The 16,898-nt window shown below is 41.2% G+C and overlaps 1 protein-coding gene across 5 annotated transcripts; it reads left to right on the top strand.

The window, feature by feature from the left end:
- The first annotated feature begins 2,188 nt into the window (after positions 1-2,188).
- kmt5b (lysine methyltransferase 5B) lies at positions 2,189-16,208 on the top strand. 5 transcript variants are annotated; one of them, XM_042110471.1, is made up of 11 exons: positions 2,189-2,459; positions 2,556-2,616; positions 3,838-4,051; positions 4,339-4,486; positions 7,708-7,876; positions 7,998-8,107; positions 8,406-8,572; positions 9,038-9,057; positions 11,222-11,358; positions 11,521-11,720; positions 13,316-16,208. In XM_042110471.1, exons 3-11 carry the CDS (start codon positions 3,907-3,909, stop codon positions 14,824-14,826), a joined length of 2,607 nt encoding a protein of 868 aa, XP_041966405.1. In that variant the 5' UTR covers positions 2,189-2,459; positions 2,556-2,616; positions 3,838-3,906; the 3' UTR covers positions 14,827-16,208. The 5 variants fall into 5 exon arrangements, with proteins under 5 accessions (XP_041966405.1, XP_041966403.1, XP_041966402.1 ...); XM_042110468.1 differs by having other exon boundaries at positions 2,190-2,459; positions 3,721-4,051; XM_042110469.1 differs by having other exon boundaries at positions 2,189-2,616.
- The last annotated feature ends 690 nt before the right edge of the window (positions 16,209-16,898 follow it).

Here is a 16,898-nt window from a genome sequence, read left to right as displayed (position 1 = left end):
CCAAAGGATTCCAATTTCCTAGTGCGTCATCATAATCAGGTAACAGGTCCTTATACCAAGTTTGGACTTTTTACACCGAAGCGTTGCTGAGATACAAGCTCACTTCCTGTATTACAGCGCCCCCTATAGAGGCCACATGATGCCAATTTCGTAGTGCGTCCTCACAATCAGATACCAAGTCCCTGTACCAAGTTTGGACTTCATACATTAAAGCATAGCCGAGATGTTAGCCCACTTCCTGTTAGGCAGCATCGTCGCCATGTGTGATTGGCTGTCACGGGCAAATAAACTTGAAATTAAAAAATCTGACAAGTATCGTTTGTGCGGCTCGGTCTGAAGATCATCTCCGCCAAGTTCTGTGAAAATCGGATGAAATTTGTAACCAGCATTGAACTGGTGGTGGCGCTAGAGTGTTCAATGTATATGCATAAAAAATGATGTGAGTGATTGGGACAGTGTCCTGACTAATGGTATCGAGTTTTGTTATGTTAACTCAAAGCGTCACAGAGATGTTAGTCCACTTCCTGTTTGGCGGCTTCATCACCATATTTGATTTGTCACGGGCAAACAAAAATGAAATTGAAAAATCTGACAAGTATCGTTTGTGCGGCTCGGGCAGAAGATCATCTCCGCCAAGTTCTGTGAAAATCGGATGAAATTTGTAACCGCTGAAACTTTTCGTAGAGTTTGGACTAAATCCAATATGGCGGAGGTCCAATATGGCGGAACGTGACATAATAGGAGTCATTGAACTTAGCAGTAGGGGTTAAGTCATTGAGAGACCTCAGACCCATTAGACCAGCCTCAGACGAGTCCAGGAAGTGACGTCAATTCCGGAAATAAGTACATAATTAACTTTACTCTTTATGGAGTATACAGCTGGAAAAAATGTGTTTTCTTTTACAGTTCATGGAAAAAAGAGTCATATTAGGTAGAAGCTTTTTATTATTATTCGTAATTCACATTTATTTATTAAATAATCGATCGCGACTGACTGTCCACGAGATCAGCCAGTCAGCTGGAAGGAGCTCGTGATTCACGCATAGGGACTCACGGCAGATACTGCGCGAAATTTTGGTTTATGGCTATCGTTTAGGTGTCCTTCCTATTCATTAACATGAACATGATGACTGACTAAATAAATGACTATGATGTTTAATAAACCATTGTAGGCATACAAGTTATCATTATATCACATCAATGAGTGTTTTCTGTAGGCTAGGCTACTGTGTGACATGCTTTAGGCTACAGCATATAAATCAACAGTAGACTATCAACCTGTTTGCAGTATCACTGTTGCAGAAATCACATACAAGAAGGCATCCTCTTGATTGTTTGTACATTTTTGCACATTCCAACATAAGGAAGCAGCATGAGGAAACTTGTCGTTTTTCTGCCTTATTTTCTAACTACTTCTACGTCTGCAGTATCACTGAGTACAGCTGTTACAAGAGGGTCTGGCGTCCCATTGTTATGATGCACTTCCTGCGACGCGGTCATTCGTCTCTAAATGACTTAACTCCCTCTCCAGTCCAGGGATTCCAACAGTGCCTGATTTGTGAAAATCGGATGCACCGTTCAATGGTCACATGCGTTAATGCAATCCAGTTTTGACCCATTGGTGGCGCTAGAGTGTTGGGCATAGAGTTCTGTAAATTGGTGAGGGTGGTCATGGGACAGTGCTGAATCAGTGTAGCAAATTTCACAACTTTAGACCCAGTGGTTCAATTTTCTGCCAGATTTTGACCTGTTGGTGGCGCTAGATGGCTGGGTTTAGAGGTCCGTAAATAAGTTTGAGTGGTCAGTGGAGTGTCCCGAAACTTTCTGCCAAGAAATCTGAACTTTTTAGCCAGGCGTTCTATGGGCTGCCAATAGACTCCAATGGCAGAATAATAATAGGAAAAACTTCTAACTCAATGTTAAACTTCTAACTCAATGTTGGAGTCAGCTTCGCTGCTTGGCCCCCAATTATGAATCAACTTGGAATACTAATACAGCTTTGTATCATTTTAAGCGTCATAAAGTATCATATTTTGCAACCCTAAAAAAGTGTGCTGTGTTAAATGGCAATGGTGACCAATAACTGTTCTCTTCAAATAGGCCAATTCAAAGAATAAGCTAAAAACTCGTGGAGCCAGGTGGATTATAGCCTAACAATAATGTACAGATGTTTCAACGAGGTGGCTACCTTCATCGTGTCCCCCGTCGCTGGTTGGCTGCAATTTCTCCGTTCCTGCTAGCTAGCTAGCAAACTAGCCTATAAAGGCATTTAAACTGAAAGTCAGACGCGTTTCTTGTTTACATCCGATATATACATTATTGACCATTATTTCGTCGTATCTCAATGCATATTTGGCTTTTATTTTAAAAAAATAATACATTTCAATCCCTTTCAAGCGCCGAATTACAAATCGCAGGCCGTATTCCATGCAAAAACATCGGGTCTGTTGCTCGCGGAGGTAGTCCCATCTTTCTTAGCCAGAGTTGGCAGCCATCTTGAATTTTAATGTTAATTTTCTGGTAATTTTTGTGTCCCATGGCATTTTTTTATAAAGGATGTTTTCAGACCCACTGGTATTTGGGACGTGTTGTTTATAACACAGGAAAAACAGTAAAGTGAGTATTAAATTTACAGATCAGTCTAATCGGCTAGATAATTCCTTTATTTGATTCTTTTTCCGGGTAACGTTAGCTAGCTGAAATTATTAGCAAACGGGGTGGCTAGCACGGTCTCATAATTTGGGTCTAGCTTCTAGTTGGCTAGCTGGTAGCTTGGTTTCGTACTCTGGGCCCTGTGCCCAGTTGAGTATTATTGAAGCAATTACCAGAAGAGTAACTGACAGTGACCAGAATATAAACAGCCAGTGTTCCCGTGGTGCTTGTTTGATATCCATAATCGGTGGCCGATGCTGTTACAAACTACTGATGTCAAGCCACCGTTGACGTTAGGTAGCAATTTAGCTCCATTGTCCTAAAGGGTAACTAGCCGTTTAGCTAGCTAGCCTAGTTAAATGCTAACTGGCTTGAATGTTTACAATTTCTGAAAACATAGCGAGCTAGATAGTTAGCCAGCACGCTACTAGTGATCTTTAAATTGTTATTTCGTATTGCAGAGTCTTATCCCTTGTTAGCGAACGCGTTTATTTGGTGACATCAGTTCTTTAAATTGTGTGAGTTTTTTTGTGTTGCACATCCACGGTTGATAGATAAACAACAGCTTGTCAAACTATGCATCTACCAACCATCTAGGTTATCATTAGCACACTTATTCAGCATTAAACTCAAGTCTTTGCCTTGGATGAACCACGCTCCACTCTGGGTTATGAACAAGTTATACTTGTGGAAAGTTCTAAATGAATTTACATCCTGAATGTGTGTTTATGATTCCTAGTGATAAACTGGATTTAACGTAAAAAATCGATGTAATTCAGTTTCCCTGACGGCCAGGAGGTGGCAGTCTAGGCATATAGTCTCGAGTTGCCTAGTAAACGCATTTGTTGTCCGTTTCGAAAATGTTAATTGAAATAAAACATTGTCTTATTGCGTGAATGTTATTTATGATTTCAATGTTGAAATAACTGTAACTATGACAGAATAACAGGCATGAATGGATTGATTCAGAATGTTGGTCAGAGTTGGATTGGCATTAGTGTGAACTTGCTAAATACAGTAAACTTCATCAGCGTCCATCTACTACATCAGCTATATCTCTGTTTACAGTTGCCAACCGTAGCCGAGTACTGCTGAAGACTGCACTCTCCGTGACATACACACCTGTTCACTTAAGAAAGAAAAAGATCTGACATCTTCACAGCAAACCTCTTTCTTTTGCACCAGACCACATGGTGGGCCAAGGACACATAGGCTAAATGCACCTTCAGCAGGTTGCCAGCTGGAATGAAGTAGATGGGAGAATCCAAGAACATGGTGCTGAATGGCAGGAGACATGGCAGCAGGTTCTCTAGCCATCAGCCCTCCAACAAAGCTAGGACGCAGCATGCCCACCTGCGTCAAGCGAAGGGGACCCCTGGCAGTAAAAGATCCAGCCGACGTGAGTGCCCAGACCCAAATCTGATGTTAGACATGAATGCCTTCTTGACACATAAATAAATAAATAATAAATAAAATAAATAATGCATCCACATAGAAACATACCCATTACGTCTCTATATTGGTTCAGATTCACTTGTGTTGGTTTAGGCCTCAAATTGTGTAAGGTGCTTTAGTGACACTACATCATTAATATAGTTTATTTGAATCAAAGTACTTGTGCTTTAGTGCTACAAAGTGTTCAAATCACACATCCTGGTTACATCCTGTTGTTTTCTCTGATGGTAGGGTATGGAAATGCCTCTGTTGACATGGAGCGCCGGCATGTTCCAGCCTCTGGAATGACCGCCAAGGAGTTGTGTGAATATGATGACGTGAGCACCAGCCTGATCTTGGACCCTTACCTGGGCTTCCAGACGCACAAGATGAACACCAGGTCTGTGTGTCTGACTTCCACAAGGGGTCACTAAATAGTCTTGGCAAAATAAGGTCTGAAAAGTTGGTGGAAATATGTTAAAATGAGTATTTATGTATTTATCTATCTATCAATTATAGTTAAGTTAAGTATATACTCTTTTGATTCTGTGAGGGAAATTTGGTCTCTGCATTTATCCCAATCTGTGAATTAGTGAAACACACTCAGCACACAGTGAACACACAGTGAGGTGAAGCACACACTAATCCTGGCGCAGTGAGCTGCCTGTTACAACAGCGGCGCTCGGGGAGCAGTGAGAGGTTAGCTGCCTTGCTCAAGGGCACTTCAGCCGTGCCTACTGGTCGTGGTTCGAACCGGCAACCCTCCGGTTACAAGTCCGAAGCGCTAACCAGTAGGCCACGGCTGCCCTTAAATTATCCTTAAGTAAATACTGACAAAACTGTAATTAGAATGATGTAGAATTAAGCAATAAACCCAGAGAGGCCGTAGGTTCCAGTGATTTTAGCAGAGTGCCTAAAACGGACTTGAGTGGCTTATTGCTTTTTTAAAACGGTTACTACATAACTGGCAAGATTTCAAAAAATAATTGCACAGCATCGAGACATGTAAAGTTTTATTCACAGATAATCATTCTTCTGCCAATAAATATATTTCTTCTATCAGAATGGTTGCCAAGCATCGTTGAGAGACACAGCAACTCAACTGAAAGTCACAGACACACTGTGTCACTTATACAAACAAATGTATTTGCCTGTCGTCTTCATCAGAGGGGCCTGCAATTTCTGGATGAAGAGTATTTGTGCAGCTTACACCCCTACAATCCCTTCAGGTTGGGGAGCACTGGAGTCCTTGGCTAGGTTACTTAAGATCAGTGACCACTGGAAAGCTCAGGTTGCCCCGGTTTCTCATGGCATAGGTGTGATATCTGTGTGATCAGTACAGTATATTAGTTGAGCAATTGAACAGAGAAGAATGGGTGTGATTTGCGTTTGTCAGGTTCATAGGGATACGATTTCGGATGTTACAAAGAGGTGCCAACAGGTTTTCTAGTCATTTTTCTAATATAAATTTGACGTGAACTCTCTAAATAGCCTGACATTTGACAGTCCTATTTCAACTTATAGACAAAAATGAAAAGACACCATCAATCAAAGCTTTTGGGATTCAGGACATGGTTAGGAAACTGAGAGAAACAAGAGTGAGATGGTGATGGAGATAGAGAGTTTGGGAGTATCAAGTTTATCAAAGCTACAGAGAACAATGATGAACCATTGCTTATTTCATGAAGTTAAATTAACAGCAAATGCAAAAAGTCAAAGTAGAGAAAAAATGTCACTAAATTAAATTATTCCAAAAATTGCCCGTCATTTCAGAAACAGCAAAAAATATTATGGGAAAGTGTAAGGAATGTCAGCTAGCCTATAATTGTTGAAGGCCTAGCATAATTTACTTGAACACACAAAAATGTACTTGCATCAGCAATCATGAAAATATTAATATATGCACGACCAGCAAGCGTCTGCTACATATACTGCAGCTAAACTTTAACTTAAACTAGACTGGTTTACACTTCGGTAGATGACTCGCTACTTACTGATGCTAGAGATGGGCGAAGTGAGGAAGAGCAGGCATTTCCAACTGTATCTGAGGATTAGTATACCCCTGTGTTGTATAACAACAAAAACTGACCTGATCACTTTCAAATGTTGTATTCCTTTCCCAGAGATGTAGCCTATCTGTATTGCCACTAGACCTTTAATACTTCTGTACACACTCCTGCATACACACACCCACACCCACACGCACACACACCCACACACACTGAGAGAGCTGTGAGTTGCTAGAGCAGGGGGTGAAGAGAAATTGAGAAGCAGGATTTATTTTCTGCAGAGACTCATGCAGGACTTATTTTGGATTATTTGGTTTAAACATTTTCTAATTTGTGGACACGTCAGATTGATATTGTTGACAAACCTAGCCAAACCAACTCAAATCACAGATGAAATAGAACAATTTTCAATTTCCACAATATCAAAACTAGTGTAAAAGTTGCAAAAGTTAAAGGCCTATTAAAAGTCAAAAGCAATTACAACATTTTGATGAGGAGGAGGATGATTATGATAATACTAATACAAGTCAAAGGCCACTGCAGTGTGTTCTTTTCAGTAACTGCCAGTCAAAGCACTTTGCTGACTCCCGCATTCTCCAGCCATCTCTCATTGTTACTTTTTTATTTAACCCTGCCCACAAAATTTGAAACCTGGAAATTTGGGCTGGACCAATCAAATTGTCTGGGTGTGCTTTATACGATTATGGACAGACCAGTCTATCAAGTCACCTAAGCGCGCTTTGGTTGATTTTGTTTTCAACAAAAAGCCGGTTGCTAGAGAAGCTAGACATTTAGATTTCACTATTGCATCTGTTTTAGAAGATATTGACAATAACTTTAAAAACGCGCCCCATAATCATGTCCTGATCATGCAGTATCAGACTCATATTCTGTATAGAATTGAGTATGGCTATGTCAGGCTAACTTCTACTAATATTATTAATATTCCTACGAACAATCACAACATATGTAAGGTCAAGGTTGTTTCTTTTTGATGTTTCTGTAACTTGGTACTTGGACTTGGACAATAACGGTTATTAGCGCCACTTGGTGGCCCTCAAAATCAATCCGGAAGCCATAGCCAATTCCCCCATTCCCTTCACCCTCTCTACACATAAGTGCAATAAGTGTTAGTCTTTATGATGCCAATTTTGACAGTGTTCCACCACTTGGATTTTCATGGACTTTTGTTGTGTGATATGGGAAGATTTCATGAACTGAATACAACAACAATAATTTCTGGTGCAATTGATTGAAATTGCAATTGAGTGAAATTGGGCGCAATTGGGTGAAATGTTCTCACAGATTGCCTGGACTTAAAACCCCTACTGGAGCACAATTCTATCAGATGTTGTAATGGTGTGTCAGGTTGCATTTGAGAAGTAGAGTATGACTGAAAGGATTTATCCTTTGATTTAGTTATTGGTATTGTTTCAAAAAGAATGCACTCATATCAGACAAGTGTGTTGTATTGTTAATTTGCATTAAGCTTTATAATATGCTATAAATAGGTGATAAATTATGAAGTCGTCAATGATTAAGTAAGTGTGTGTGTATGTGTGTGTGTATGTATGTGCTACATCTGACTGGCTATCAAACGTTTTTCTTCTAGGTTTCGGCCTCTCAAGGCATCCAGACTAGTGGAACTGAAGGGTATGATTGAGAGTTACAAAAAGCACGATGACATAGAGAAAGCCTTTCAAGCATTGACATCAGGAGATGGGACAAAACCTTACTTTCCAAATAAGAACAAGACCCAGGAAAAACTCTTCAAAGAACATGTAATGCTTTTTCCAATTAATCAATGTAATACATTATTTGTATGTGTGTAGGGTTACGTTGTAAATATACCTCCAACCGTGAACTGAATAGGAAGGACTGCCCTTCTTGTTTTTGGAACAGGTACATGTTTATCTGCGCATGTTCGCCACAGACAGCGGCTTTGAAATTTTGCCGTGTAACCGGTACTCTTCAGAACAAAACGGAGCCAAAATTGTAGCAACAAAGGAATGGTAATGCACCTATTTTGTTGATTACCTCTCTTATCGCCAGTCCCAACTATGTGTCTAAGGGGAAGGAAAAAATACATGCATTATCTTTTCTAGTTGACAAATACATGCAAGTCCAGGTCCTTTTTTGGGTTTTGTAGTACAAATAGTAAATGTGCAATCAGATTGGGTTTCCTTATTTACAAGCCACAAATCTGTCATATCACATATAATCCTGTTTACCTTTCAATGTTCTTGTGTTGCACACAAATTGTACAAGCAATGTTTTTAATACAGATAAATGACTTTTCTCTCCATGCAGGAAGAGGAATGATAAGATTGAATACCTGGTGGGCTGCATCGCTGAGTTGACAGCCGCGGAGGAGAGGTTGCTGCTTCGGCATGGGGAAAACGACTTTAGCGTCATGTACTCCACACGAAAGAACTGTGCACAGCTTTGGCTGGGACCAGCGGCCTTCATCAACCATGGTGTGTGTTTCACAGAGGATTCACACAGCGCGTTAATATATACACTAATTCACACATTACACAGCTGCCATATTCTAAGGGGATATGTCAATAAGGTGACCAAAGTTCAGATTTGGGAAATTCCATCAGAAGAACATCAGGATAGTTCTGGTTACCACAATATTGTTGTATTGCCACTGGTAATTGCCATAACATTCAGTACTTAGTCATACAAAATAGGATGCTCCATGTGTTTGCTTCCTTTTAAAACCGATATAGGAGTACAATACTATATCTATCTGCAAAACCTTCAATATAACGTGTACCATGACTGATTGAAGAAAGTCCCATATTAGAGTAGGTTTCTCAAGAGCACATTGAAAATACCTGAATTCCTTATGCGGTAGATAATCTTGAATTTCCCCTTGGGGATCAATAAAGTATCTATCTATCTATCTAATTATTCTTTCTTCACTTCCTTTTCAGATTGTAGGCCAAATTGCAAGGTGAGTGTTTTTAATTTTATGTAATGTGAACTGAACTCAATGTGGTGGTAGTTATGACTAAATTTGGAGGTTGCGTTTTGCAAATGAAAAAGAAATAGGGCATTATATAACAACCAACCAACATGGACGCCTTCATATGTACACATGTAACATTGTTTAGATCTAGTTTATATCTACACCACTATTTGGAATCTTTCAATCTCTATAAAACACCTTGCATTGCTTGTATAAAAAAGACTGCTACCCCTGTCTTTGCAATTACCATTGCAGTATGTCATTTAATTTAAATTATGATAAAATCTGACTGTTGTTACCTATTACCTTTATTACAGTTTGCTAGCTTTGTACAAAATGCAATATTTTTACGGCAAGGTCTAAGGTTTATGGTAAGGTCTAAATAGATGACCAGTTATATATAGGGCCCATCCCATTTCTCCCCCCTTAAAACTTCCACTTGGTTTTTTGATTGCCCTCGACAGTAAAGTCCCCTCGACGAGGAAAGTGGGGGTGAAGATCTTTCCTAATTTGGGACATCACTATAGAGCTGGTAAGTCCCGCCCTTTCCGCTATCCCCGCTGGACCTCTAGATTGAAAAATCGTTAATGCAAGTGAATGTGAGAAAATAATTATTTTCTGGTCCCATTTGAATTTTGCCATGAATGTGAACATATGTTGTCTGTGAATTTTTAATATAAATTTTCGTGTAAAGAATGCTACAATTGAGAGGGTAGAAGTTTGATGCGGTTAAACTTTGTGTGAGAGCACTTTGTGGACTACAACTTTCCGCTAGACGACAGCTAACTAGTTTCCCATAACAACCATCAGTTGGTCGAGATGTAGAGGGTTATTAAGATCGATTTTGAACACAGTGAACCATACAACTTTACAATCAAACTGTATCATAGTGTTAATGTGTTGAGTGAAGCTAGACATGTTTCGAATATTTTTGTTACCATGTGTGTTTATTCCTGCCGTTACAAAAACTAGCATCTCAGTTAATGTTAGCGATTAGAGCTAGCTCACGTCACAGGCGACATGTAGTCTTTCTCGTTATGTCTTTTCCACAACTGATAGCCGAAGAATCATATAATATACTGTCAAACTCGTAACATGAAAAATTATATTAAAAATTCACAGACAACATATGTTCACATTCATGGCACAATTCAAACGGGACCAGAAAATAATTATTTTCTTACATTCACTTGCATTGACGATTTTTCAATCTAGAGGTCCACTGGGGGTTTAGCGGATGGGCGGGACTTACCAGCTCTATATGCAAATTAGTGTAGCGAACGTGCTCACCTACGTCATGTGCAGCGTTGACGTGTCTACCGGTAGTAGCCTTCTACTATTTTCATTCAGGAACATGCCGGTTCCAGCGGTCATGTTGACTGTTGTGTGGGCTGTGTTGGTTTATCTTTGTCTGGTTAATCAACAGAACGGCGGAACACATCCTAAATATTGCCGAAACTACCCAGATCAGATATACAATGTTTTTCGATGGCCAGACTCTCTCAAAAGAGTTCAAAACTCGCCAGACAGGATTTGCATCAAACTAGCATATTCCAACATATTTCGAAATGAATATGCTTATTTGCGAAAATATATGAGCAATGCAATTGTTCCTTTCCAGTGGTGTCAGCCATCTTGGTTGAAAAATGTGGCCGGCTCACTGAGCTCGCATGGTATCCTAGGTAATTTCATCTCCCATTTTGTTTTAAGCCTGCATCGGTCCTGGCTGTATTTTGAGGGTTGATTTTAAGGGGAAAATAGCACTCCCCTTGCTCCCTAAAGTAATGGGACACCCTAAAAACGAGGGTTAGGGCAAAAATCTAGGGGAAGGGGAGGTATTGGGACGGGCCCGTACTGTTTTATCAAAGTGCTGTTTTTTGGAATGTGTTGGGGGGGGGGGGGGGGGGGGGATTCTTAGTGTAATTCAAAACCATTTGTCATTGATTGAAATGTTATGAATATTTTACCCTAGTCTTGGTCTGAACTGTATGAACAGTTTTTTTTTTAACCAAAAACTCTGAACAAAAAATATTTATACATCAACCTTGTCAGTGTACAGTGTTCTGCTTTTTTTTTTGGGGGGGGGGGGGTGAAATTGAATGTTAACAAAATATTCTCCTTTATACTCACTGGTCTATTTCTGTGACAGTTTGTTTCAACGGGTCGTGCAACTGCCTGCGTTAAGGTTCTAAGGGATATCGAACCAAGGGAAGAGATCTCATGTTACTATGGAGATGGATTCTTTGGGGAAAACAACGAATTCTGTGAATGCTACACTTGTGAACGGTATTTACTTTCTCTCTTTTGTCAGTGATTTGTGTTCAATGGCAATGATGTGTTCCCTTGAAAAGGATTTCTCAATCTAACCCAACCAAAAAACTAAATAAAACTTTATTTCTTGTACAATACATAACCTCCTGTTGGTCAACTGTATGTTTTGCATGACAGGCGTGGCACAGGGGCATTCAAAACAAAACCAGGGCTGTCGATGGAGGCTCCAGTTATCAACAGCAAGTATGGCCTGAGGGAAACAGATAAACGACTCAACAGACTTAAGAAGATGGGGGAGGGAAACAGAAACTCTGACGGCCAATCAGCACACTCCAGTGTGGACACAGATTCTCAGGAAACGCCTAATTCACACCCATGTAAGAACTCGCTAAAACTGTGTGTGTGTGTGTGTGACAGAGAGAGACCACAATTCTCTCTTTTCTGGTTTTATGTTTACACCTCAGTCTTATCACAAATATGACTAATCAATAGCTAATCCAATCCTAATATAGTACTTGCACACTATGAGCGACTGGGCGGTCAACCCACGTGTTGGGTTGTGAGTTAGGTGGAAATGGAGAAAAAGGCACTTGCAGGAGAGGTGGATGTAGGTTCTGTTAACTCCAATTATTTATTTTTCAGCGTATTCAAAAATAGCAACACTAATAAACAAAATACTTTTCCCTACCAAAAACAAACAAAAATGGCACAAACAATGCACAGTCCGAAGTATCAGCATAATACACTTACTCTGCCTCACAACAGGAGAGTCCTTCACCTACTACGCACCCAATGGGAACTGAGCTACCCCATTAAATAGCCCCAGCTATTACTCTCAAATGGCACGTATGGGGATGATTGAGGCACACCATTGAACCAGGGAAGCACTCAAAATATGGCTCAATAGTACATAACATAAATCAACATAACAATTATATAGAAAACAACAGAAAAGTATATAATGAACAAAACATACGTCCATTATAAATACGTGCATAACCACAACGCATAAAGAAACAATACAACCAAAAGAATATCCTAAACACCCCTGTAGCATAATGCCCTGCTCCCTACCCCTGCAGAATGTTTATAAGGACCGGTCCCGGCGCGGAGCGCGCTTCTGCAATGGGACAGTGACAGAGTAGGAGTGTCAGGAAGTGTTGTGAGTAGATTTATGCGTTAACCAGATTATGGCCACTATAAAGATGATATAATATGGCAAATGGTAGACAAGCTAGTGGGTACCACACTATGTAATTGTTATTGATAAGAATGAAGTTGGTAATGACGTTGTAATGAGTGAATGAATGAGCGAAATCGCGCCAAACCAAACAATTGGTTTGCTGTGTGAACGAACACCAAACCGGCGGCAAACACCCGACACCAACAATAAAACCCGCTGTACTGTACATCCCTTGAATAACACATAGCCCACAGAACATGCAACACTTTACACCACACACAAAACATTTTACAATCAAAGAGGGACGCTGTGGGGGAGTGTGTGCGTGTGTGTGTGAACGAATGAGTCTCATTCTCTCGTGTCTGCACTTGCGGTGCAACGTGAATGAGGCAGTGAGAATGGTAAAGTTCAGTTTCTCACACACACATGGCTCAATTTGCTTATCCCCCACTGTATTTAAATAATGATGCATGCATGTGTGTATAAGGAAGCCTGCGGAAGGGGTAAGTATGGAAAATGTATGTGAGGAGAGAAGCATATTGATTTGTGTAGTGTCTTCCCTTTTTAACTTTTGCCGTAAATAGAGACTTGTCATACAGAACAGAGACCGTAATGTAAGAATTTCATTGCAGTAAGCGCATATGACCTTTAAGCTGTTTGAACTTGAACTTGAAAATATTTAGAAGACATATTTATCCAGGAACTGTTATAAGCACGCTATCCATGTTTGTCAGCTTATTTTTGATTTGACCAGACTTTCTGTTTGTTTCCTCACTTTTCTGTCCCTAGCTTTAAGGAAGAGGACATCCCAGTCTAGTGTTAAAAAGTCAACAAGGCAATCCTTGTTCAGCACTCCAGCACCTACCTCATCCTCCAAACTACGTTCCCCAGACTGCTCCAGTTTACCAAAGAGACTAATATCAAAGCCTGCCAAGACGCCTTTGCTTAAATTAAGGACACATTCTCAAGGGCCAGTGGCAAAGTCCACTAACCGAACAGCTGCCGTCAGTCACAAGGACACTCCCAAGAGGGACACCATACGTCGCGGTTCAGCACAGGGGTTGGCTATCAAGGGCAGCTCCGCTCGTAAGGCGGCAAAGGAAAACAACAATCAGAGCTTGCCAAAAGGCACCAGAGCTCGCAAGGACCACTTGCCCTTGTCATACAGGACTCGAAGGTCAACCAGGACCTCCATCAGCTCTGAGGAGAATGCTGGCAGTGGCGGAGGTTTTTATGGACATGGTTCCTCCCCTAGCCAGAGCTCACCCCAGGGCGAGGTGGTTCCTAAATCGGAGGTGACGAAGGAGGACCACAAGGGCACACTTGGCCCCCAGCAGGTGAACATGCCCAGTCTGGAGGCACACTGCCCACGCAAGGGCACATGCCCGCGCCGCAGGCGGACGCCCAAACTAGAGGAGAGCGGGGCGCCGTACGGCGAGGCCTTCCTCCAGGACGGCGTGACGGACCTGCGGCACGCTGACGTGGCTGACTGCGGGAAGGTTCAGCTGGGTCTCCCCGGCCGGCACCAGAACCAGAACTCGAACTCGAACCAGCACCAGCAGCATCAGCAGCGGAACGGCAACAAAGCTGCAAAGCTCCTGCGGCGAGGCAAGGGGAAGAAGAAGCGGCGCATCACACGATACGATGCTCAGCTAATCCTGGAGAACAGCACAGGTATCCCCAAGCTGACGCTGCGCAGGAGGAGGGACAGCAGCAGCAGCAAAGCCGAGCCAGGGGAGGTGGAGACTCTCGGAGCCTGCAGTGGAGGAGGAGGTGGAAGCTCCTCCTCATCTAAAATCAGCATTAAGTTCAGCCAGGACCATGAGAAGGAGCGTGGTGGTAGCGGAGGAGGAGGAGGTGGGTACGCTTCCTCGAAACTCAACAACGGCTACGGCCACACTGGGCACAACAGCGCTACCAAGTTAAAGATCCAGCTGAAGCGCGAGAAGGCCGGCAGAGGGCCGCTGCCGCGGGCGTACGGCGACGACGTCACTTTCACGGGCATCGTTAAGCGGGAGGCAGGTGAGGTGCTGGAGCATCAGCCAGGCGGCCACAGCATGACAGGCATGGGGGAGGACTTGCTGTCGTCAGAGGAGGAGGAGGAAGAGGAGGAGGAGGAGGAAGAAGAAGATGAGGAAGAAGAGGAAGAGGAGGACTACTTTGACAACGAAGAGTTTGAGGATGACTTCATCCCTCTCCCACCAGCGAAACGCCTACGGCTCATCGTGGGCAAGGACTCGATAGATATTGACATTTCCTCCCGACGGAGAGAGGATCAGTCCCTCAGACTCAATGCGTAAGCTGAAATGGGTGTGTTTGCGGGTAGGGGCTGGAGAATGAAACTATTGTTTCAATCATGTATTTGTTTATTTGAATCATGTTGTTGAAGTGGGCTTGTAAAAACAAACAAAAAAAAATATTGAAAAATCAAAACTGTAATTGTAATTGACACAAATGAATCGTAGTAATGGCACTTCTCGATTGGTTCTTTACCGTGAATTATAAATATTGTAGAAAGTGTACAGGTATGTATTCATCTCTGATAATGTGCAGATCATTTTGTTAGCGTTCATTAAGCTTTATCATGTGCAATTCTTATCAAATGACCTGAGTTCTTTCCCATGTGGTTTAAAGACAAGGTTGAGGATTACTCGTACTCATACACCAAGATACTTTTTTAACAGACACATGCATGAATTCACCCCAAAACTAATCATTGACTCAAGGGTTTTGTGGCTGTGTCTACATGTACATATATTAGTATATCATTCAAGTGGCAAAGGAAGCTATAGGGAAAATTACAACACATGCATATAGTTTATGGAACATCTTGCAGAAAATAAGAAGCCTTGTTAACATGGCTTAGATGGTAACCTGTGATAGGCCAATCGGCATCAGAATTCTTATACTGGTTGAGCCAAGCGGATCATAGTGTTAAAGGTGCTAATTTTCTTGTAACAATGTGGAGACGTCTGTGTTGTGTTCAACGCAAGAGACTTTGTGGCCCCAGCCCTGAAAAATATAGATTTGCAAGACCAATGGCCTTGATAACATGTTAATTTTTCTTTCCTTCCTTTTTTAATTATTCAGTGTAAATCAGTACATTGCATCAAAACATTTTGGCCTGACCTCACATACATATGCAAGTCAATGTTTGCAACCAGCAGTCATCTTGATTAACATGAAGTTGAATTGAAGTCAATCACATTACAAAAAAAAAAAGAAAAATCCTTAGAAACTTGATTCATCCTGTTCAGGAGTCAACCACCAGTTTGTATCTGGATGCTATTGTCTTGACTGTAGTGTGCATGCTGTGCACTGCCAAAAAATTAAGGGATTACTAAATAAAACACATCTTGTCTTTTTCTTTTTTACTCCCATCATCAACAGCAGGAAACTGCAGCTTTTGCTCTCTTTATGTTCTCCCCCTTGGGGTGTGTTGGTTTTACACTGTATGCTGTCCGAAGTCTACTGTCCCTGTGCATTTAGTTTAGCCGCATTTTTTTTTTTTTTTTATCATGTCTTGTAAGTATTTGATTATTTTGTAGCACATCTTTGCAGGATTACGGGATCATGTATTCATACATTTGTGGGTATATTCTTCACTATGTACATCTTGAGAACTCTTTTTATTTAACTGTTTGAATACTTGAAGACATAAAATTCCTTTTCAAGAAAGTCAGTCATTTAAATTCTCTGTTCTTTGAGATGGCCTTTAGGCTGTTATTTGATGTTTTCCCATGCTTTGCCAATGCCCTTACTAAACTTGTGTATGTGTTCAAAATGTGCTAATTTAACCATTCCTAGACATCAATCTAACTGGAAATCTAAACTATTCCTTGCCTCAGTGTTGCCAAAGATTTTTGGACCTAGCAATTTTCTTATCTTATCAAATTTGGACACGTCAATTTTAGAATGACAAAGTCCAAGAATCTGCAGAGATGTGTAGTTGTGTGATGTTATTGTCCCTACAAATTGGGCTAGGAGGGACTCTATATGTTCCTGTAGAACCAGTGCTGTTTCTTGCCTTTGGGCACTAAAGCAGAGCAACTAAACCCCATCCACTACATCAGTGCACACAGGTAACCTACTTGTGAGACCACCTAAAAGAATGTGGGTCTATAATAAACTGCAATGGGTGGTCAAAGAATTCAGTAATGGAGAACTTTGAATGACACTGAAAAGTTGCCCAGTGGTGAAACAGTAAAAGCATCAGAAGTGAATCACTTATCCCCTCTGTGTCGGGGTGGTTACATGTTGAATAGCCTAATCAATCACCTATTGGTGACCATGCTGGTTTTAAAGTTCTTTTTGTTTTCCTGTCCAGTAAATGGTGATGAAATCACTGATGATCATGTGTAACTTATCATCA

This window comes from Alosa sapidissima, chromosome 11, assembly GCF_018492685.1.
Source record: "Alosa sapidissima isolate fAloSap1 chromosome 11, fAloSap1.pri, whole genome shotgun sequence".
In the NCBI taxonomy this organism is placed as follows: domain Eukaryota; kingdom Metazoa; phylum Chordata; class Actinopteri; order Clupeiformes; family Clupeidae; genus Alosa; species Alosa sapidissima.
The sequence above is the reverse complement of the archived record's forward strand: the minus strand, read 5'-3'. Positions and strand labels throughout refer to the sequence as shown.